Below are 24,133 nucleotides of genomic sequence, written 5' to 3'. Positions count from 1 at the left end.
GACCGAGCACACCAAAGCCAGGTCCAAGGAGTTCCCTAGCTTGGCAGTTCTTCAGAAAAATGTGCTGACAAGACATGAGTGGTTTGCACGCTGTGCAATCAGAGCCTTAAGCGAGGCATAAACGTTCTCAACCTGAGCACAACCTGCATGACCAGGCATCTAAGTGCAAAGCACAAGCTGCAGTGGAGTAGACACCTCAAAAACCAAGAAAGGTCTCTGGCTCCTCCTGCTTCCTCTTCTGCTACATTCTCGGCCTCTTCATCCACCTCCTGTAGTGACAGTGGCACCTGCCAACCAGCAAACAGAGGCTCTGCCAGCAACACTACCACCTGGGTCACCAACCATCTCCACAATGTCCCATGGAAGCGTTCAGCTCTCTCCCTCCCAAACACTGAAGCGGAAGAGGAAGTACCCCCCTACCCACCCACAATCCCTGGCCCTGAATGCCAGCATTTTAAAATTCCTAGCCTTTGAAATGCTGTCATTCCGTCTGGTGGAGACGCAGAGTTTTAAAAGCCTGATTGCATTGGCTGTCCCACAGTACGTCATGCCCAGCCGCCACTACTTTTCCAGGCAAGCCATCTTTTCCCTGCACAACCAAGTGGGGGACACACAGAACGCCATCTGTGGCAAGGTCCACCTAACTACGGATACATGGACCAGTAAGCACCGTCAGGGAAGTTATATCTCCCGAGCAGAACACTGGGTAAATACAGTGGCGGCTGGGCCTGAGGCAGATAGCAGTTTGGCTCATGTCCTTCCACCGAGGATTGCAGGGTGCTTCAGTTTGCCTCCTGTTGCTAACTCCTCCGCTTCCTCATCCTCTACCCCCTCCTCATCCGGTCAGCGTAACACCTTCACCACCAACTTCAGCACTGCCAGGGGTAAACGACAGCAAGCGGTTTTAAAACTTTCCTGTTTGAGTGTGGAAAAAAACCCCACACCATGCAGGTGGTGTGGAGGGACATGGAACAGACCAATGAGTGGTTGGTGGCAGTGAGCCTCAAGCCTGGCCTGGTGGTGTGCAATAATGGGCGAAATCTTGTAGCAGCTCTGGGCCTATCCGGTTTGACGCACATCCCTTGCCTCGTGCATTTGCTAAACTTGGTGGTCCAGAGGTGCCTTAAAAATTACGCCCATATGGCAGAGCTGCTGCAGAAAATGCGCGCCGTCTGTGCGCACTTTCGACGTTTTCACCATGCTGCTCGCCTGTCAGCGCTGCAGTGTAACTTCAGCCTTCCCGCTCATATGTGACGTGCCCAGTTTCAGCTGCAGCATGCACACGTGAGTCGCTCTGCGGAACAGCACCACTTTACCACCAATAACTGGGCCTCCATGAGAGACCTGTGTGCCTTGTTGCACTGTTTTGAGTACTCCACCAACATGGCCAGTGCCGATGACGCAGTTCTCAGCATTACTATCCCAGTTCTATGCCTCCTTGAAAAAACGCTTCGGGAGATGGACGAGGATGTGGCACAGGAAGAGGAGGAAGAGGGATCATTTCAAAGGCTTTCAGGGCAGTCATTCACAAGTGGCTCCGAGGGTGGGTTCCTGCACCAACAAACACCAGGTATACAATTGTCCAACAAGGGCACAGGATGAGGAGGAGGAGATGGAGGAGCAACTATGTTCACAGCAGAGTGGCACCCAGACCAGCTCATGGCCATCACTGGTGCATGGCTTGGGGGATACAGAGGACAGACGATACACCTCCTACAGAGGACAGCTTTTCGTTGCCTCTTACTGGGTGGCCACGCTGCTGGATCCCCGTTACAAGGACAAAGTACCATCCTTAATTCCCTCACTGGAGTGTGATCGTAAGATGCGCGAGTAAAAGCACACACTGGTAGACGCTCTGCTGGTGGCATTCCCACCTGACAGCGGGGGCACAGGGGAAGCACAAGGCGAAGGCAGAGGAGGAGGAGGAATAGGTCTCCAACGCAGCCGGGGCCCCGCCAGCACCTCAGAAGGCAGGGTTAGCATGGCCGAAATGTGGAAAAGCTTTGTCAGCATGCCACAAGAACCAGCACCACCAGCTGATATGGAACGTGTTAGCAGGAGGCAGCATTTCACCAACATGGTGGAGCAGTATGTGTGCACACGCTTACACGTACTGAATGACAGGTCTGCCCCCTTCAACTTCTGGGTCTCCAAATTGGGCACATGGCCTGAGCTTGCCCTTTACAACTTGGAGGTTCGGCCTGCCCTGCAGCCAGTGTATTATCTGAATGTGTATTTGGCACGGCAGGGGGCTTCATCACAGACCAGCGCAGCCGCCTGTCCAGAGCCAATGTGGACAAGCTCACGTTCATTAAAATGAACCAGGCATGGATCCCACAGGACTTGTTTGTACCTTGCAGAATAGACATGTATACTGGCCTTACCCAGCCATTGTTGTATTTTTAATCTTTCTCACTCTTTTGGGGTGTACCCTAATTAGAAAAAAATATAATAATGTAAAAACAAAAACCAGTGTTGGGGTCAGTAAAATTCCATTCTCTTACTGATCAGTCAACTCCGGTCATGTTAATTAGAAGACAGATTTATTACAGATCTACCAGTACAAACGGGTAATAGAACCCTTCCAGCAAGGAGTTCCACAGCACAATCACACCAGGAAATATGTAGAGTTAATTTATAGCGGTATTTGGCAACCTGCCATTGGCTAAAGCACACTGGTGACTCATGGGGCATTGTCTGTTTTATTGCCAAATCCAGAGTGCCTTTACAAGGTTTCCTAATATGGTAACATCTGCTAGTTCTTTAAGTATTGTTTTAGGCGTTGGAACTTAAGAATGTTGCATGGAACAATAAGCCAGCGCCCTTTTAGCCACAAAAAGTACATATAAGGAACAAGGCAAATGTCGATATCACCTGCAATTCTTTGCATATTTCTTATAAGTTGGCTACCTCGTCCTCCTCCACTGCCGCTTCCACCTATACCGCCACATCCACCACCATCTCAACCTCCTACTCCATATGGACCTCGTCCTCCTAGGTCAAGATTATTTTTCTTCTTTTTTTTTTTTATTTCAAAGTATTTTATATCACAACAAGAACAGTACATTTGAAAGTGTCTTTCAGAATATTGATTCAGTCAAAACATAGAAAGGTTACAGGCAGCGCAACAAGATGAATCGAGTGCAACACGTCAGATATAAAATGTAAAATCATTTTAGAAAGACATGGTAGTGTTAGAGTGAAGGGTTGGTATTCCTTTTAATGGTCAGAGGTGCACCTCCTCCCTGGACAACCCCAATGGGAGCTAGCTGTGCCCGAGAGGAGGAACTTAACCACCGACCCCTAGGTGTGAATGTAAGGAGAGGGACGGAAATGACCACGTGTCTTTCCCTAAGATAGGAATCCGTGACTAGGCATCAGTGTTTGTCATCTGCAAACAGGCCACATTTGTGAACCTGAGAGCCACATTGAACGCCTTGTATGTTGGGGTCCTGGTGAATGGAGATGGCGAGTGTCTCAATTGCTATTGCAAAGATTAGCGGAGATAAATTACAGCCTTGTCTGGTGCCTTTGACTATATGTATTGGTTTGGAGTAGTGGCCTTGAAGCCTAATATAAGCTTTAGGATTTGAATAAAGAGCTCGGATCAGGCCCATAAACTTGTTGTCAAAGCCCCAACGTTCAAGGATTGTAAAGATGTATGGCCAGGAGACCGAAACAAAGGCCTTTTGAAGGTCCAGTGATAAAAGCATGCCTAATTGTTTTGGACCTCCTGGCCAGTTTGGAGAATGGAGACATGTTTACGACTCTTCTGATATGATCAGGGCCCTGTCTGCCTGGGATGAACCCCACTTGATCCCTATGAACCTATCGGTTAATGAAGTAAGCTAGACGATTTGCAAGGAGTTTGGTAAGGATTTTTAAGTCGCTATTGATGAGGGAGTTGGGCCTATAATTACTGACTTCTTCCGGGTTTTTATCCGGTTTTGGTATTACTGCAATGTAGGCGGTGTTTAGGTGAGGATCAAGTGGAGTTCCCTGTGTCTTTGTGTTAAAAAAAATTGTCAAATGTGTAGTCAGGGTGGTGGTAAATGTCTTGTAATGGGGGTTAGGGAGACAATCGGGGCGTGGCGCAGAACCTGATTTGAGGTTCTTAATGAATTCCTGTACCTCTAATTCTGAGAAGGGGGTCCTCCGTCATATATTTTTTATTTTATTTTATTTCCTTATCCACATTTGTTTGCAGAGCACTTTCCATGCTCTTAACAACATTTTGCTGCCATTTGCAGCCCACAAGCTCTTTCCATTACTTTTTTAGAGCCATTTTAGTCCTCAAAAGTTTGGGTCCCCATTGACTTCAATGGGGTTCGGGGTCAAGCTCGGGTTCCGAACTCGAACATTTTTTGCGAAGTTAGGCCAAACCCGTCGAACCCAAACATCCAGGTGTCTGCTCAACCCTAATCACAACAGACCGGCGTCACATGTGGTACAGTGTTAGGGGAGACGGGTAAAGATTGTTTGCAGCAGCGCTGTGGACTGGATGTGTAGTGCCCACAGCACTGCTCAGTGCCCATTCCAGACACATTCTGACTCTGCCAGCCATGCCCTGCCAGCCATGCTCATGCTACTACAGTGCCTCAAAGTGTAATTGGGTAGTCAAATTAGACTTGCAATTTATGCCCCTATAACGCCTGCTGGTGCTCCCTGCATGTTGGGCCTCTGTATGTGGCTGTTTAAAAGTCTCACACGTGGTATCCCCATACTTGGGAGGAGTAGCAGAATGTATTTTGGGGTGTAATTTATGGTTTGCATATGCTGTGTGTGAGAGAACCTGATATGACAACTGTGTGGAAATAAAAAGAAAAGAACTTTATTTTGCAAAGAATGGCTGGAATAAAATTACAACTTGAAAAACCTCACCATGCCTCTTACTAAATACCTTGGAATGTCTACTTTCCAAAAAGAGGTCATTTGGGGGATATTTGTACTTTCCTGGCATGTTAGGGTCTCAAGAAATGAGTGTGATCAATTTTCAGAGATTAGCACCATTGCTTGTGGAGACTATAACTTTCTCACGGATCAAATAATATACACCAATTTAGTTTTTTTTACCAAAGCTATATAGCAGTATACATTTTGGCCAACATTTATGAAGAAAAATTATGAATTTTGCTAAATTTCAACAGAAACAAAGCCCTTCTTTTTTTTTTTTTTTTTTTTTTACATTTAATTTAATTTTCTGTCTTTTTTTCTTTCTTTTTATAGTGCAAAAAATAAAATACCAACGGTGATTAAATACCACCTAAAAGCTTTCATATGGGTACAGTGTTGCATGACTAAGTAATTGTCATTCAAAGTGAGAGCACTGAAAGCTGAAAATTCTTCTGGTTAAGAAGACAGTTTAAATGCCCAGTGGTTAAATTATATACAAAATTCTGCAGAAATCTCATTATGTGCTGGTGGTAAATTATGCTAACCAATGCAAAAAAAGCTCCAGTTTAAAATGTAATTGATCATTCTGTAATTGGGGATAACTTTCCTCTCTGTGCTGTAAATGTTACATTATCCAGACTGCAAAGAGAAATCTTGAATTTAAAATGTAGTTTTGTTTGTCATTAAAATTGACAACACTCAGCAATGCGAATTCCCTTTGCCCTTCTATACTGTAAATATGTAACTTTATCTAGACCAGTGTTTTTTCAACCTTTATTCAGTTATGGAACCCCATTCTAAAATGTAAACTATTCTAATAAATCTTACATAGTGCAGCAACTTCCACACATGTAGGACACCCAACACTGGAGGTGATTTTTATTTTTCTTCCAAAGCAAATACCGTATATACTCGAGTATAAGCCGAGATTTTCAGCCTCTTTTTTGAGGCTGAAAGTGCCCCCCTCGGCTTATACTCGAGTCATCGCTGTCTGTCTGCCCGATCAGCGTGTCGAGCAGACAGACAGCGGCCATTCTAGGATTCAAAGGCCGCGCCTCCGTCGGTGATAGGCGGAACACTGAATTTCCCAGCAGTCTGTGTTCCGCCTATCACGGACATCCTCTCATCCTCGTCCGTAGTATGAGGATGAGCGGACGTCCATGATAGGCGGACCACTGACTGCTGGGAAATTGAGTGTTCCGCCTATCACGGACATCCGATAGGCGGAACACTCAATTTCCCAGCAGTCAGTGGGAAATTGAGTTCCGCCTATCACCGACGGAGGCGCGGCTTTTGAATCCTAGAATGGCCGCCGACGAAGAGCTGAAGGACGGAGGCTCGGCTCGGGACGGAGGCTCGGCTCGGGACGGAGGCTCGGCTCGGGACGGAGGCTCGGCTCGGGACGGGAGGCTCGGCTCGGGACGGAGGCTCGGCTCGGGACGGAGGCTCGGCTCGGGACGGGACGCAGGCTGGCTGCACGGACACACACACACACACACACACACACACACACACACACACACACACACACACCACACACACACACACACACACACACACACACACACACACGGATGGACCCACAGGGATGGATGGACACACAGGGATGGGACAGGCATGTCTCACCCTCGGCTTATACACGAGTCAATAATTTTTTCCAGTTTTTTGGGGGTAAATTGGGGGCCTCGGCTTATATTCGGGTCGGCCTATACTCGAGTATATACGGTACACTTTTGCACACTGGTACTGCCTAGTATTCCAGTGTTTCTCTTCGCCCTCGATTTTTCTTAATATCAGTCCGCTAATGTGACCCCAGTGGCAGAAGGAGATGGGCAGAGGAGGGTCAAACGAGGATGCTGTGGAGGCGACTGACAGCCTCATTATCAACTGATGACATCACTGGATGCCAGTGTCTAGAAAGTCATAATGGTGCATAAGGCAAACCTGTGGCTTTGTGTGAATGCAGGCTTCATCCACCTGCTGGCTTGTATACAATTTTTTGATACAATTTTTAGGTATTTTGCCAAGGCACTCCTGAAAAATCCTCAATGCACCCTGGTTAAAAAGGGCTGATCTACAACTTTTTACTACATCATATCCTTTGTGCCAGTACCCTCAAGCCTTTACCTGAAATCCTCTGCTCTAAAACCAATCATATTTCTAGACAAATGGAGGTTCCTCCAACTACAACGCTTCCTTCAAACTCTCCCTCAGCCGTTGAGAGGATTACAAGACCTAAATGGCATTTTAAGTTTTCAGTCCAAAGGACCCACCTCTACACTGCATCTCGACCTTCTACAAAGCCCTCCTCCAACTCAAGAACGATGCGCTTCAGTCTTACCTGGCTAAATGGGAATCGGATCTGAAATCTCGCCTCACGAAAAACCAGAAGATAAAGTCCTACAGTTGACTCACATCACATCTCTCGCTTCAAAAATGTCTGAAAGCAAATAATTACTCACCAGATGGCACTGTACCCCATCAAAACCATATCCGATGTTCCCCGCCATTTCCCTGTTATGCTGGAGGAATTGTGGGAACAAAGCAACTCACAACCATATTTGGTGGACGTGCCCAATTCGCCCTTTCTGGTCCAACGTTATCCAACTTATACAGCAGATCTCAGACGTCAGTCTTCCCAATGACCCTTGGATCATCCTTTTCCATGCTACCAAGGAACCCATCGGAATCTATAAATGCTCACTCGTACCTGCTAAACACGGCCAAAGCTTTAATAACCACCCTTTGGGGCCAACCCAAGATTCCATCAATGAAAAATTGGTTACAAAAAATATCAAATGTGCACCTCATGGAAAACCTCACCCATCGCAATAAGAATACCTCCCAGTGACGCACTTTAACCTGGACCCCATGGATAGAATTCACAACCACCCCTTACTATAAATAGCTCATAATACAAACCCATTGAGACTGAGACCACTTTCCCAAAAATGTTCTCATTGCTCCCTCCACCTGAAGGTTGGATCTCTTGAGGTCTACGCTTGACTCTATTCTTATAAGACCCTAAAGGATTAGTCATATTCACTTTCAATATGTTGCCATGCATGCCGACCCCCCCCCCCCCCCCCCCCCCCCCCCTCATTTTTTGCTTCCCCACTTTTTCTCATTTCTTTTTTTTTCTATCTGATAAACTCTGTGCATTTTGTCTGCCTTGAATATTTGAATAGAAGCATACCTTTTACCTGACCAAACCTCATAAGTACTGGTGACGATCCTCACAAGCATAGAACTCATTACTTTTTGCATTTGGTCTCTGGATGTTATAAATTGTTCAGGTAACTATTACACTTGTAAAATTGCATAGTCTGTTTAATGTCTATATTTTACCTTTTAATGTTCCAATAAACATTTATTAAACAAAAAAAGAAAAGGGCTGATCTGGAACATCCATGTCCTGTCTCCCCACACCTTACTGACTAATCGGGAGGTGGAGCCAGGCACTAACTTTTCTAATTGAAGTTAATATTTTCATATTTGCACTGGCAGATAACTGAGGCCTAGGATGGCTGCTGTTACGATTACAGCCTTTCAGTGAGGGCCTTTTGTGTCTTCTGAGGTATTGTTTTAAGTTTGTAAACTTTAACCCATTCCCGCTGAGCGTACGCAGATGTGCGTACTTGGCTTTTGGGGGTTATACCGGGATGATGCTACCGGTTTTTAGAGGCGGCGATCGGCTTTCCAGGTATAAAAACCAATACGGCTAAAAAGCACACACCCCGGTGCTCTTACTGGGCCTCCCATCCAACCGGGAGTTCTGATCTGCGTCGCACCACTTCCCGGCGCCTAGAGACGGACTGGAACAAAGCAGTTTCCGGCTTCGTTCCAGGCGCCTGAATGTGAAACACTGAAGTGATGGTTTAAAAATACAGTATTCAGATTCACTGTTCTTCGGCGATCTTAATTCTTTGAAGTGCAAAGGAGGGTTTGGAGGTCTTTTAGACCCCCGATCCCTCCATAAAGAGTACCTGTCACTGCCTAGAATTGTCACAAGGAATGTAAACATCAAAAAAAATCAATTTTTTTTTTAAACACAATTTAAATATATAAAATAAATATGAAATTATTATTTTTAAAGTGTCCCCATGAGCTCACGCAACAAAAAGCGCATACAAAAGTCGTGCCCGCATATGTAAACGGTGCTCAAATTACACGTGAGGTATCGCCGCGATTGTCAGAGCGAGAGCAATAATTCTAGCACTAAACCTACTCTAACCTGATAACCGTAAACCATAAATTGATCAACTTGAGTACAACTAGCATGGCACGTTTTACCTGCAATTATCTGAGAATCACTGTCTCCCCAATCCCCCCTCCACTCGCCCAGAGAAGAAACTCCCATCATTGGCAATAGATATTTATCAGTGTACAGGATGGCGACAGAGCAACGTCTTGCTGCATGTGGTTGCAGTTGGAGCAATTCCATAGGAGCATAAAGCCTTTTATAGCAATTCTGCCACAGGCATTTTGCCACTAACAGCAGAGTCACCATGTCCCATCAGCCTTAGCCCCAGGCGGATAAAATGTGTAGATTGTTGTTTTTACTGCCTCAAAGTATAACTCGTAAAAGTAAAACGTTATTTACAAGCTTCTGTCTAACGTTGCTATTTATTTTTTTATTTTTTTTCAACAGGTAATCTTATTGTTGAAAATAAGCCAACTACGGGATATTCACCTAATGTAGTGGTTGGCCAAAATCCCCAAGGAACAAACCATGTAAATAAAGCCCCTGCACAAATTAACCTAGCACAACTCCGTCTCCAGCATATGCAGCAGCAGGTGTATGCTCAAAAACACCAGCAGCTTCAGCAAATGAGAATGGTCCAGCCACCTGCACCACATCAAAGGCCATCTGGCCCTCAAGTTATGCATCAGCAGGCAAGTAGAATGGCATGGTTATGACTCGCATGTTTGAAAAACAGAAACGCTGTTATTTTAGTAGTCCTTTTGTGGTCTTTTGTATTTATCTTGAATGAAAAATATAGTACAGCTAATGGAGTAAAGTAGACATCAAAGTTATAACACATTTCCATACTTAAGTATCCTTTCATGCGGCTATTGAATCCTCTAAAGTACTGTACTTCATAATTGACTTTTTTTTTTTTTTTTGGAATTATTTATCTGTGCTGAAATTGCCAACAGTTTTCCTCTACCTATTAAAGCCAAAAGTCACTCTAGAGAAAAGGGTTTACTGTAAAACATAGTTTATGGGTTGATATTCCTTTATTAAAGTCAAATATTGCATCTCGCAGCTCAGTTTAAAAAAAAAAAAAAACATTTGGATGTATTTCAAGAGCCTCTGCTTCTTATCTCATAGTTTCCTGAGTTTATTGCCTTTGCTACTGTTTGGTTGTCCATAGAATTCACATCTTGGCATCAGCCCTTTGTATGTAGGTCGCTTGTTGCAAGGAAATGGTTCCATTATGTATAAAAAATGCGCTAGTCATTTGTGCTCCTCAAATACAAAGTTTATTGTAGACTCATGAGTCCGAGAAGAAATGCCTTGCATGCTAAAGTACCAACAGCTAGTTGATATTAATCTCCATAAAGCAAGCTTCATAAAGTAGGGTCACATCACTGTGGAATACCAAAGTCCAAGGCTTACAATGCTACCATTTCCTGTCCAAGTCTGAATGTCAATATACATGGGTGTACTGAGTGCTAATACAAAAACAAATTGTGGTACAACTTCAGAAAAGTATAACTGGGCTGGATTAAATAGCCAGTCCTATAACTGCTATTTCAGTTTTTGGTAGTTGCTGGAATGTTCATCTGACACTTTTTTTTTTTTTTTTTTTTTTTAAACATGATTCAGGGACTCTTTTGGTGAGAGATCTGTATAGGATGAGGAACTGCTTGGCTTCCTCCGCCTGCATGCAATTTGTCTTACCTGAGCCTTCTCTCTATCCAGCGCTGTCCTGTTTACAGCATCTTTCTTTTCATACATCAGGGGACACAGAGCCATAGTAGTTACTATGTGGGTTATAGGCCACCTATCCTAAGAAACAAGGTTTTGCCTGTGAATGCTTCTATTTTTAGAGAGCTGGACCCCGGGATCCAGTACTTTTTGGTAGTAACGCCATAAAGTTTTACTGGCGGGGTGCTGTTACAGGTCCAGGATTGTGTGTTTCCTCAAGGATCCCCAGCTTCTGAAGGTTTAATGGAACCCACTGTGAAGGGTGAAGATTGGGTCTGTTGGTTTACCACAGAAAACCCTGTGGTGGAAAAGGTAATTTTCTAAGAAATATTTTTAATTTTCTTATGAATGCCTCATTTAAAACTAATGTCATGCCTATGTGTCAACACTGAGGGCTGTATTGAGCACTCACCGCCTGGAAGTTGCGCTGTGTCAGGAGCTGAATACTTCCTCCTCCAGCCGAGCAGCAGATCCTCCGGTAAGCCGGGGGGGGGGGGGGTGTAGTCTCCCTGCCTATTGCCCCCCCCCCCCCCCCCATGCAGGTATAGGATTCGTTTTGAAAAAAAGGGGGTGCGATCTGTGTCTTCTAGCCCCCTCCCCCCACCAAGCCTTTCTTTTTTAAATAGGGGGTGGGGCCACAGGCAACGCGGGGGTGGGGCTCAATGCCGTCTGCATTCTCCGATGCCAGGTGCACGTGGAGGCAAGTTTTTAAAAGCCCACTATGTGCTGTTGCAGCCTGTGGAGGGACACGAGCAAGGAGGTGGCCATTATCGGATTTGGTGACGCAGGCATTTCCTTTGGCTGGACTATAGCCCTAGCAATGTATGCATTCCTTCTGGTAGTGCCTCTGCTTTGTGAATCAGGCTATGAGTGGAAGGGGGACAATGAACACCTCCAAAGGGTTCTAAAGGATTGATTGTTTTACGACAACCTAAATCAATTTCCACCAAAATATTATACTCCTCAGAGTGATGCGGCCGGTCAGAGTGAGGCGTCAGGGTGGCTGGTGTTGCATCAGCGCTGGACACTTCAGCCCCTATATTTATTACTCAGGAGGTTTTTTCTATTACCATTTTAAGTTTGGAACAGAAGTTTGATGCTATGGTCGCTTTCCATAGTTTGTCCAAGTGTAGCAGATTCCTATCCAGTACTCAGGACCCTCATACTGAGGAGCAAGGGGCAGGGGATCAGGAAGTTCTTCCAAAGGATCAGGAAGAAGCTGATATCTCTTCTTTCCAGGATCTTAATATGGAGGGAGCAGTCTCAAAAGAGAGAATGCTGGTCCTTACTAAGTTGGTTCGCTCAACTTTTTTGCTGCCTGTAGGGCAGTCTATTGATGAGCACACCTCTGGTTTGGGATCACTAAAGCCTTCCCAAACTAGGAATGCCTTTCCTATCCATTCATGGCTAAAAAAGCTGATGTATTCTGAATGAGAACACCCAGATAAGCAGTTTTTTTCCTCCAAAAAAGTTTTCCATACTTCCTCCAATGGAGGAGGAATTCTATAAGAAATGGGGAGGTTCCAGCAAGCAATGCGGCGATATCCTTGGTAAATAAAAACCTTACTTGTCCTGTAGACAATGCGCTAATGTTGAAGGATCCAACAGATTAAAAGTTGGAATTTTTTTAACCACTTAAGCCCCGGACCATTTTGCAGCTAAAGGACCAAGCTTTAACTGACAATTGCGCGTTTGTGCGACGTGGCTCCCAAACAAAATTGGCGTCCTTTTTTTTTTCTTTTTTTTCCCCCAAATAGAGCTTTCTTTTGGTGGTATTTGATCACCTCTGTTTATTTTTTGCGCTATAAACAAAACTAGAGCGAAAATTTGGAAAAAAATTCAATAGTTTTTACTTTTTGCTATAATATCCCCCAAAATATATAAAAACATTTTTTCCCCTCTGTTTAGGCCGTTACGTATTCTACATATGTTTGGTAAAAATATCGCAATAAGTGATTGGGTTGCGCAAAAGTTATATCGTCTACAAAATAGGGGATCGTTTTATGTCCCTTTTTTTTTTATTATTATTGTGACTGCGACATGGCGGACACGTCGGACAATTTTGACACATTTTTGGAACCATTGGCATTAATACAGCGATCAGTGCAATTAAAAATGCACCAATTACTGTAAAAAATTCACTGGCAGTGAAGGGGTTAACCACTAGGGGGCAGTGTAGGAGTTGAGTGCAAGTTTTGTAGGGGCCGTGGCTTGGTGTGTGAGGCCACTAATCGTCTTTCCCTATGACAGGGAACAGACTATCAGTGACAGGCTCACCAGGAAGCACGAGGAAAGGTTTGTTTACACTTACCTCTCCCCATTCTTCAGCTCGGTGACCCGATTGCAGCACGTGACCCACGGCTGGGCACTTAAAAAGCAACATGCCTGTATGTGCTTGTGCCCAGCCGTGCCATTTTGCCGACTTATATCGGCGTGAGGCGGTCCTTAAGTGATTAAAAACAACATTGCTCTTGCAAGTTCAGTGGTGCAGCTGGCTTTTGCGGCGATTGGAGTATCTCAGTCCCTAAAGGACAAGCTTGTGGAGATACTTAAGACTATTCCTGATCAGAAGCACTCTTTTATGGTGGATGCTATGAAATATTCTATTATTCAAGCCTCACGGCTTATGCTAGGACTGGTACATACGTGCAGAGTCCTATGGTTGAAAAATTGGTCAGCCGTAGCACCATGTAAAAAGCTCTTGGCCAGTTTCCCATTTCATGGTGAACGGTTGTTTGGAGACGATTTAGATATATCCAAAGGGTTTCTAATGGGAAAAGTTATTTTACCAGTGAAGAAGTTTAAGCATTTTTCCTTTTTAAACGTGCACCTTCACCAATGCCAGATGCATCTGCCTCCAGACAGTCTCGACGGCCGATACTGTCACACTCAAGAGGAAGACCTCGGGCAGTCCCAGGGCCAAGAGGACCTGAGGCAGGAAGCCCGCAAAGCAAAAGACTAAAGCCCCCCCTTATGAAGGGGCGCCCCTGCTTGCTCGGGTGGGGGGGAGGCTTCTACAATTTTCAGAGATCTGGCAGGAAACATTGTCAAAACAGATGGGTGGCTTCCTCAATTTCTCTAGGTTACGAACTAAAGTTACGAGAATTCCCGTCTCTCCATTTTTTTTTTTTTTATTAAAATGTTCCCAGAGATAAAGGAAAAAGGTGTTTTTAGCTCTGGATCATCTCTTGTCCCAGAAGGTGATATCCGAGGTTCCCACAGAAGACCAGTAATATTGGAAAGAACACACTGCTGACAAGAGCAAGAAGGGTGCTGCTCACCCCTATAAATCAGAAAAATAAAACAAATTCCCCCACCAACGGGATTTTTAGGCAGCAATAAACAATAAGCGTAGCATAATATAAAAAAAGATTATTTTATTGTATGGTAAAAACATGAGCTTCACCCAGGCATTTAAAACAAAAAATAGATAGAACCAAGCTTGTATATACAAAAATTACAATGACATCAATGGGCATACACTAAGCAGACCTAACTATAAATATACTGTATAAAATTAGTAACAGCAAAAATAAATTTTTTATAGTTCTAACGCGTTTCAACCACTAGGGTCTTCTTCAGAGATAGTCTGTTGATAGAGAGACAAGATAAAACTTAATAAATCTATCGAATAGTATTAGTATTAAACATATTCTAAATTTGTTAGTGTAGTTACCCAGTATAGTATTGCCGAGAGGTTCATGTAAATTATAGTGCTTAATGGTGGAGTTTACCCAGGTTCATGCTTAGACGTCCCTCACAAATTAAAGAAGGTACATGGTCCATACATCTCGCCACAGAATCCAGCAGTGGGGTGAGGGTCGGAAGCCCAGAGGCGCGGCTCACGAGCGGTCACACGACAAAAACCCTATGCCCCACAAAGATTGTAGGAAGTAGGTGCAAACGTAGGCAGCCTGCCTGTATGGTAAGCCACGCCTGTGATGGAAATCCCAACATAATCGGAATTAGACATATATATTTTTATTTATATTTTTTATATATTTTATATATAGGCCCACATGTGTGGTATGAAGATATCATGTACACAGAAGACCAGGGTTTTATTCAAACCTCTTCACGGTTACAATACCAAACGGGGAGGTAAGGCCCACCCTAGATCTCAAGGATCTGAATTCACACTTGAATATCTTTCTTTCGCATGGAGTCAATCCGATCGGTTGTCTCTATTCTACAAGGAGGGGAATTTTTGGCATCAATATCAAAGATGCATATCTCCATGTGCCAATATTTCCTGCTCATCAGAAGTTTCTACGCTTCAAGGTAGAAAATCTGCATTTTCGGTTTGTGGCTCTGCCGTTTAGTCTAGCCACCGCACTGCGTGTGTTCACAAAGATCCTGGCGCCTCCTTTAGCCGTGTTAAGGGCTCAGGGTATAACAATTCTAGCCTATCTAGATGATCTGCTTTTAGATCAGTCACCGGTTTAAACCAAAGTTTAATCTCAGCTGTAAACTACCTGGAATTCCTAGGCTGGATTTTCAACCTAGAAAATTCCTCCTTAAAACCGTCAAGGAGATTACGGTACTTGGGGCTGATCATAGATGCCGTTCAAAAGAAGGTATTCTTACCCCTGGCAGGACTCTGCTCCATAAAGGAACTGATTCGAATTGTTAAAACAGAGAAATCCTTCCATTCAGATGTGCATGAAATTGTTAGGAAAGATGGTGGCCGCCTCCAAGGCCGTTCCTTATGCGCAGTTTCATTCAAGACTGCTGCAAAACACCATTCTGTCGGCCTGGAACAAAGTCCAGGCTTTGGACTTTCCAATGCACTTATCCCCCCGAGGTGCAGCAGAGCCTCAATTGGTTGATATCCAGCAACCTTCAACAGGGGAAATCCTTTCTACCAGTATACTGGAAAGTTGTAACAATGGATGCCAGCCTTCTAGGCTGGGTAGCAGTCCTGGAAGAAGCATCTGTCCAGGGAAAGTGGTCCAAGTCAGAAAGGACCTTGCCCATCAGTATTCTAGAGATTCGGGCACTACGTCTGGCCCTAGAGGCCTGGACAGACTACGAAATTGTCCTGTTGGGATTTAATCCAGCAATGCGATGGCTGTGGCCTACATCAATCACAAAGGGGGCACGAGAAGTCGTACAGCCCAAAAAGAGGTCAATCATGTTCTAGCTTGGGCAGAATTCAACATTCCTTGCCTATCAGATTTTCATTCCGGGGATAGAAAATTGGCAGACAGACTACTTGAGTCCCCATCAATTGTTTCCTGGAGAACGGTCCCTTCACCCCGACATCTTTCTGTCACTATGTCAAAAATGGGGTGTTCCAGACATAGATCTGTTAGTGTCCAGATGCAACAACAAGGTTGACAACTTTGTGTCGAGGACGAGGGATCCGCTGGCATGCGGAACAGACTCCTTGGTCTTTCCATGGTAACCGTTTTCACTAATCTATGCTTTTTCCCTGCTTCTGTGCCGCCTTCGCAGGATCAAGCAGGAACGGAAGGAGGTGATTCTGGTGGCTCCAGCATGGCCCAGAAGATCTTGGTTTGCCGAGATCATAAAGATTGCACAAGGTCCGTCCATCCTACCTTATAAGCGCTATATTTAACGGTTTGGGTATTGAAACCCACGACCGTGGGTTGTCTCATTCAGTAGTGTCTACTTTGGTTAATGCTAGGAAGCCGGCCTCCAGAGTCATATACTATAGTCTGGAAGGCATGTCTCCTGGTGTGGATCCAGGGAATGTCCTAGGTAGGATCCTTGAATTCCTGCAAATGGGATTGGAAATGAAGCTGGCCTTGAGTACTATCAAGGGCCAGGTCTCGGCCTTATCAGTATTCTTTTGACGGCTTCTTGCTTCTCACTGTCTGGTACGTAGGTTTATTCAGGGGGTAATGCAAATGAATCCTCCCGTGAGGGTGCCCCTGAATCCTTGGGATTTGAATTTAGTCTTGTCAGCTTTACAGAAACAGCCTTTACGGGATATTCCCTTGGTTCTTTTGACGAGAAAAATAATCTTTTTGGTTGCCATCCACTGTCCGAAGGGTATCTGAATTGGCTCTGTCTTGTAAAGAGCCATATTTGATTATGCTTAAGGGATAAGGTAGTATTACAGGCTCATTCTGAATTCCTACCAAAGGTAGCGACAGGTTTTCATTTAAACTAGGATATTCTGCCTTCCTTTTTTCCCAGAGCCTCGATCTAGGTAAGAGAAGTCACTACATTCCCTTGATGTAGTAAGAGCGCTCAAGGTCTATTTAAAGGAGACTGCTCAGTTTTGCAAAACATAGGTTTTGTACTGCCAGAAGGTCCAAAAAGAGGACAGGCAGCATCAAAATCTACTATTTTTCCAAATGGATTTGTCAAGTGATTGTTCAAGCTTATGGTCTAAAGAAGAAAATTCCTCCTTTTCACGTTAAAGCGCACTCCACCAGAACGTTGTCTTCAGTCCATACATTTACCTTATTCTATCAAATCTATGTAGAAGGTCATGAGGATATTGCCTTTGGGCGTAGTGTACTGCAGGCTGCAGTACGAGTTCTCTAGTCTCAATGCCCTACCTTTTTTGTTGTCTCACTCCCTTCAGTTGCCATTGCTATGGAACATCCCACATAGTAACTACTATGGCTTGTGTCACCTGTTGTATGAAAGAAAACAGGATTTTTAAAACACCTTACCTGTAAAATACTTTTCTTTGAAGTTCATCTGGGGACACAGAGGTCCCTCCCTTCTTTGGTACACACATATATTGCTTGGTTACAAAACTGAGGAACTCAAGTGTCCATCACCTGAAGGTGGCCTATAAGCCGCATAGTAACTACTATGGCACTGTCCCCAGATGTACTTCAAAGATAAGGATTTTACAGGCAAGTTTTTAAAAATCCTGTTTTAGGTTTTGACGGCAGCAGGAACTATTGGCTCCTGCTGCCAATCAAATCTTTTGAGTAGGGTGTGGAGTATGGGGCTGCGCTGTGCATCTCTATGGACCTGCACAACCTGGCTTAGAAGCATACTACCTGTATGAGTGCCCTCATAACAAATATGGCAAATATAAAGAAACCCTTTATTTTTCTCTGCTTTCTTGGGAGAGCATCTGTAGTGAGTCTCTCATGTAATTATGATGGTCAGGGTTATCTGACTTTACTGTTATATAGCGTGGACTTTATAAAGAATTATCAAATCCAGTGTTTATAAATTACTCTACCTGAAAATTTTGCAGCCCCCAAGGTTGATCAGCATGCAAGCAATGCAGAGGAATAACATGAATTGCGTACCTTTCCAAGCTCATCAGATGAGAATGGCACAAAATGCTGCTCAAAATGCTAACCGAATGCCAGGTGTACCTCGCCACAATGGACCTCAGTACTCAATGATGCAACCTCATCTCCAAAGACAGGTAAACAAAGGAATTATAGACCCATTATTTTTATCGCTCAATTTTTTTTTACATGTGTTGGACTCTTGGTGAGAGATCACTAGTTTACATAGATAGATGTGGGCAGTTTGATAGTCAATTATTAGTAACCCTTTTACTGGAGCTAGTTTTTAAAACGCAAGATTTTTTGTGAAAACTTTGCTCACCCTTGGTCTCCATCACTGAGATTACTACATGCAAAAACAATGGTCTATTTTATATCACATGGGTGCAGGAATCCTTGGTTTCTTATGATGAATGCCACTACCTTTCATGCATGTACTAACCTTTGTTCAGCACAATCTTACTACTCCATACACCAAAAACATGTTTAATGTGTTTCCACTTTTGCAGTAAAATATTGGAATCCCCACTATGTTTTTGCTCAAATTCACTCAGCATACCTAAAACGTTAATAAAATAAAACCTTTTTCACGTTTGTTTGGAATAGATGTGTATATATAAAATGCTATGTGTAGCAATAAGTGTTAATTATGTCAACTAAAATGGCAAAACATTTTAGTCAACTAAATGAGTACTATTTTAGTCAACTAAAATACTACTAAAATGGCATTTAAGTCAGAAGAGTAAATGGGAGTAAAACTAAAATGGCATTTTAGTCAAGACTAAAACTAAATTGAAATTTGACTTCAAAATTAACACTGGTCTGTAGTGCATGTTCATACTGCAGTAAATTAAAAAATAACATGAGATTTTTCACCCCATCAGTATAGAATGAGGTTGGAAATTTGTAGAGAAATGTTAACTAATGCTTTAATTACACCCATTAGATTTTAGACTAAAATGTACTGGAGATTTAGTCGACTAAATACGACTAAATCAATTGCAGAAGACTAAAATGGGGCTAAAACTAAAATGCCATTTTTAGTCCTAAGACTAAAACTAAATTTGCTGCCAAAATTAACACTGATAGCAATGGTGCCTCTACTGTGTCTCAGCCAATCAGGAGGGAGAGTCTCGGATAGCCGAGGGACTAGTGGAAATCGCTGGGGAGGCTGCTACACACAAGGCTTTTTATCCTAATGAATAGAATGCATTAAGATTAAGAACCTTTTGCCTTTACAGCTCTTACACCCTTCTGCCTCCTTTATAACCTTACTCCAAGCTGCAAATCCTCACTTTTTTTTTTTTTTTGCTGTTGTCTGGAGGTCGTGGACCTCTTTTTCTGTGAAGAAATCAGCTTCACTAGTTTGTGTTTTTTAGTTTTTCTTTTTTTTTTTTTTTTTTTTTTTTCCCTTAAAACTCTTCATCCAACTCTGCGTCTTCTAGAAGTAACGTTCCGGATCAATGCAACCTCTGTTAAACCTTGGGAGCCATACACAGAATCCACAAAATGGGGACAGCTTGTAATGTAGAGTTGGCCTCAGGGTATTTTAAAGGGCCAGGGCCATGGTCAATCACTTTGGAACCCAGTCCCTGAAGACCCCTTGTGGGGGAATGCCCACTGTAACAGGCAAAGCCTAGATTTTATATGCAGCCCTGCATCCTTGACAGGTAAGTCTGACATTTACAGTATAAATGAGGCTAGGTTTGGATTATGTTCACATTACAGTGCAAACGCTTCATACTTGGCACTACAATTCAACCGCTCATTGCTCAGTCTCAGATGGAAGTCCAGGTATTTGTTGCATCACACCACTGGTGACACACTTAACACCACTTCCTCCTAAAACCTTTCTAAATTATTCAAGCACTTTCCACTGTTTTGCAACGAGGATTTGTTGCAGAACGGGTCTACAAACGGGTTATTGCATATCAGACACTTTACTCATCTCCCGCACACTACTCCATGAGTACCCCACAGGGAATTATCCTCATTTGTAGGTATGGCAGAGACCAGGCTAAATGGAGGCAATTTAAAATCACAGGTGGATATTCACACTACTGAAGTCTGCTCAACTTCATAGTGACTGTGTCTCTCACTGGAGAAAGAACCATTTCTAAGATCGGCCTCCAAATCAAATTTTAGCTATTTCAGGCATACAGCAAGCATCCCACTTGACAAAGCCGAATTTTCGCCATCTGTCACAATTTCTTGGGTAAATTATTGACCTAATATAGGCATCTTTGTTCAAGGCTCAGAAACACCCTCTTCTACTCCAGTTGGAACCAGACTCTAAAAAAGCTGGTCCTAGAGGATGCAGAATCAGAAGGGAATGAAGAGAACATTGAGGCATTATTGAAAGAAGCTTCAGAAGCACTATATTGAACAGGAGCTTCACACAACATGCTTGCTAACATTAAAAAAGCTCATTGCCTCTGTCTGCAAAATCTTTGGCATTGTGCTAATTGACTCTTCTCCATCTCTGCCTTAACCCTTTTTGGGGAAAAGCCTACAAAACTTGCAAAACATCCGTGAACAGAATGTGCAGTTTGAAATGATTTTTACTACCTCAAATCTTTGCTGAACTCTATCCAGTGGAAAAAGAGTTTGCATAGAAATGGACTGTTCTTGTAGTTGATCGTGCCATATCTGCCTTAAACAAGCATCTTCAGTAAGGATGAGCTCTGACGTGTTCGCACACCCCGGGAAGCCAGCGCTGTGCTAATCGCAGGCAGTGAGACATTTCCCAATCTCTGCAGCCTCACACAGGGACAATGTCTCACTGCCTGCGTCAACTTCCTGGCGGGCTCTGCATGTGGGGTGTGCAAACACGCTGCAGCGTGTAGTAAAGATGTTCTTTTTTTTTTTTCAAAGATTCTGCTGATAGAAAATTTGAGAAGCTCTTAAAAGTTCTCTAACCTGGCAGGCCCACCTCTGCAACCTGCTCTCACTGCTGATTTCTGTATGTCAAACTGCAGCCAACTAGACTAGGACAATAAATAACTAGCATGACAATGTTTTCCAGGATTATGCTTTTACAGAGCAATTACAACAGTTCCCTTCTGTTTTTTTTTATTTTTTTGTTTTTTTCTGTAGATGCAACATTTTTAGACACATGTCCTGAATGCCTAAAATCTTCCTTAATTTGTGCAGAATCTTTTTTGTCTAATGACTTGAAAAACATAAGCTGTTGGTAAAAGGCACCTAAAAATGTATGCCCTTCCAAAGATGTCCATTAAGGCACCTGACCAATTCATCAAAGTCACATGTGGGAGGGTTTTATTTCCTCGTGAGACAGTCCAAAATTCACCCTTCTCAAGAGCCCGTAGCTCATCTAAACTCAGAACACCTTCACACTAATCATGCTTCAACTTCAAAACTGAAGTTCCTTCCTTTCGGCACAGAGTTGGCCCAGAAAGACCACCAAGCCTTCTTCAAAGACCTGCTCAAATTGAAGCAGTACCCTTGCTTCCAAATGTGGGGGATGTCTGTTTGCTTCCTTCTGGAACATAAACATCCCAGACCTATGGGTTCAAGCGGTGGTTTCAAAGGAGCATAATGTAAGAGTTCAAAACTACCATCTCACTGCTTTCTTTCATATTTACTAAAAACTGCCCAGAGGCAGTCATTTGCAGAATGCCCTAAACCGCCGCTTGTCCCAGGGAGTTGTATCAATACCACCACTGGTTCAGTGGATTTCATTCAAACCTGTTTATGGTACCAAAACCCAACGCGGTATTAGTTCTGTCTTGGTTTAAAATCACTCAACAAATTTCTAAATTTGACATGTAATTCGCAAGGTTGGCAATTGCCTCTTTGAGACGAGGGGAATTCATGGCATCTGTGGACATCCAAGATGCATCCGTGTTCCCATTTACCCACCTCATCAGCGCTTTCTGCATTTTTCATTGCCAAGACAACCACTTCCAAGTTGTTGAATTTCCCTTTGACCTATTTTCTGACTCCAGAGTGTGCACAAAGATCTTGGCACCTGTGCTTGCTCAGGGCATTCAAGGGACAAGCTATCATCACTACCATCTCCCTTGCAACTCTCAGCATATGTCCGAAAGGCAATTCAGATGTTCCAGGCCTTTGGCCAAGTGATCAATTTCAAGAAACCTGTTCTGCTGCCTTCTCTGTGCCTAGAATACTAGGTCTGATCTTTAATAAATCCCAAGAAAGTCTATCTTCAGAAGAGCGTTTTCTCTTCAGAGTGCACGCTGACCAGCGGAGATGCGAGAGAAATCCCTCAATTAAATTTTCTATGAGTGTTCTGGTTCTAATGGTCACCTTCATAGTAGAGCTGCACGATTCTGGCCAAAATGAGAATCACAATTTTTTTTTTTGCTTAGAATAAAAAGATCACGATTCTCGCAATGTAAAATCTTTCACATTATACAAAAAAAGGACTTTGTTTTTTTTTGGGGTTTTATTCATTAAAGTATTTAAAAAAAAAAATTGCATTTGAAAGACCGCTGTGCAAATAGTGACATAAAATATTGCAACAACCGCCATTTTTATTCTCTAGGGTGTCTACTAAAAAAAAAAAATGTAATGTTCGGGGGTTCTAAGTAATTTTCTAGCAAAAAAAATTATTTTAACTTAAAACCAACAAATGTCAGAGAAAGGTTTCGTGGTTAAACATTTTTCACTTACACACCAAGTCTATTCCATTGACAAATTGTTAGAATGTTTATACTTAAGTTCAGCTGATAAGGAATGTGTTGCTTCTTGGCAGACTGCCTGTTGTTTTCCTTCCTTTCTTTTGATGGCTGTGGCTTCGGAAGAGTAGAGAGAATTCTTTGCATAGAAAGAATCTGGTAACACTTTAGTCAAGATCGCAAGAACGATTCTTGACAATCGTGCAGCTCTACTTCATGGCAGTACCTTCATCAAATCCCACTCATGCACTCCAACTAAATGTTTTGTCAGCATGAAAAAAAGCTATCTCTCTCCCTGGATTACCCATACGCCTATCCAGCCAAGCAAGAATTCTCTTGTCCTGGTGGATCACCACTAAAGCTTGAACAGTGGGAAAAATCTTTCAGTTCTAACTACAGACACAAGTCTGGGACGGAGTCTTCCAATCCTTGGCAGTCAGAACATGGCCAAGAGGAAACTTATCTCTCTATCAATGTCTTGGAGCTCAAATCAGTCAGGTTGCCCCTGTAGCACCTGACTCCCATTCTAAAGAGACACTCAATTTGGATACTGTCAGAGAAAATGGCACAACAGCAACTTGTATCAAGGAGCAATCAGATTCTCGCATAAACAGAAACTCGCTGTCCACATCCTATGAGTGGACAACTGGCAGGTGGGTTTCCTTGGCTGCAATTGCTTAGACCAAGAACAATAGTCTCTTCATCCAGATATGTGCAGTCTAATATTCCAAAAATGAGGAATTTTGAATGTGGACATCCTAGCCTCCAAAATACATCAAACTACCTCAATTTGTCACCAGTACCAGGGATCCTCTAGATGTGGCCTTGGATGCTCTTCTTATCCACAGGTCTCAATTCAGACTAATTTATGCCTTCCCTCCACTGTTAATTATGCCGCCTCTGCTCTACAGAAGGTAGACATACAGAGATAGGTAGAGGTAAATGTTAATTCTACTTGCACCAAACTGGCCCAGAAGAACCTGATACACCGATTTTACTTAGACTTCTAGCAGATGATCCCTATCCTCTTCCCAACAGGCCAGATTTGCTAGCTCAAGGCTATCTCTTCCACCATGTTTAAGTCCATGTCTTTAACCACATGGCTGTTGAAACCCAAGTTATCAAGAATAGAGGAATTCCAGAGTGTGTAATTAATAGCCTACTGAAAACAAAAGCCACATCCAGGAATATCTGTTGTATCTAGCTCTTAGCACCCTAAAAGGGGTAGGTATTGGCCTTGTGCTTTCATAAATGCCTCTACATTTTTTATAATTCATTTTTGGTAGCATTCACGTCTGTCAGACATTTCTGCTTGCCTCCCATTCCTGCAAATAACTTTTCCTCATACTTTACAACAGCAAGATTGTTTTATGCGCCCAACTTTCTTCCAAAGGTGGTTTTAGTGTTCCATC

General features: G+C 43.2%; 1 protein-coding gene across 6 annotated transcripts in view; it reads left to right on the top strand.

Annotated features, from left to right (window-relative positions):
• Positions 1–24,133, top strand: part of TRIM33 (tripartite motif containing 33) — a 252,287-nt gene that overhangs the window by 166,650 nt on the left and 61,504 nt on the right. For all 6 annotated transcript variants that reach the window (XM_077481589.1, XM_077481585.1, XM_077481587.1 and 3 more), the window contains exons 9-10: positions 9,545–9,789; positions 18,021–18,197. In XM_077481589.1, coding sequence (XP_077337715.1) covers positions 9,545–9,789; positions 18,021–18,197 — 422 coding nt within the window. The remainder of the gene's footprint in view (positions 1–9,544; positions 9,790–18,020; positions 18,198–24,133) is intronic.

The sequence above is a fragment of the Lithobates pipiens genome, unplaced genomic scaffold, assembly GCF_037356315.1.
Source record: "Lithobates pipiens isolate NorthernLeopardFrog02 unplaced genomic scaffold, aLitPip1_a1.2 Scaffold_16, whole genome shotgun sequence".
NCBI lineage: Eukaryota > Metazoa > Chordata > Amphibia > Anura > Ranidae > Lithobates > Lithobates pipiens.
The sequence above is the reverse complement of the archived record's forward strand: the minus strand, read 5'-3'. Positions and strand labels throughout refer to the sequence as shown.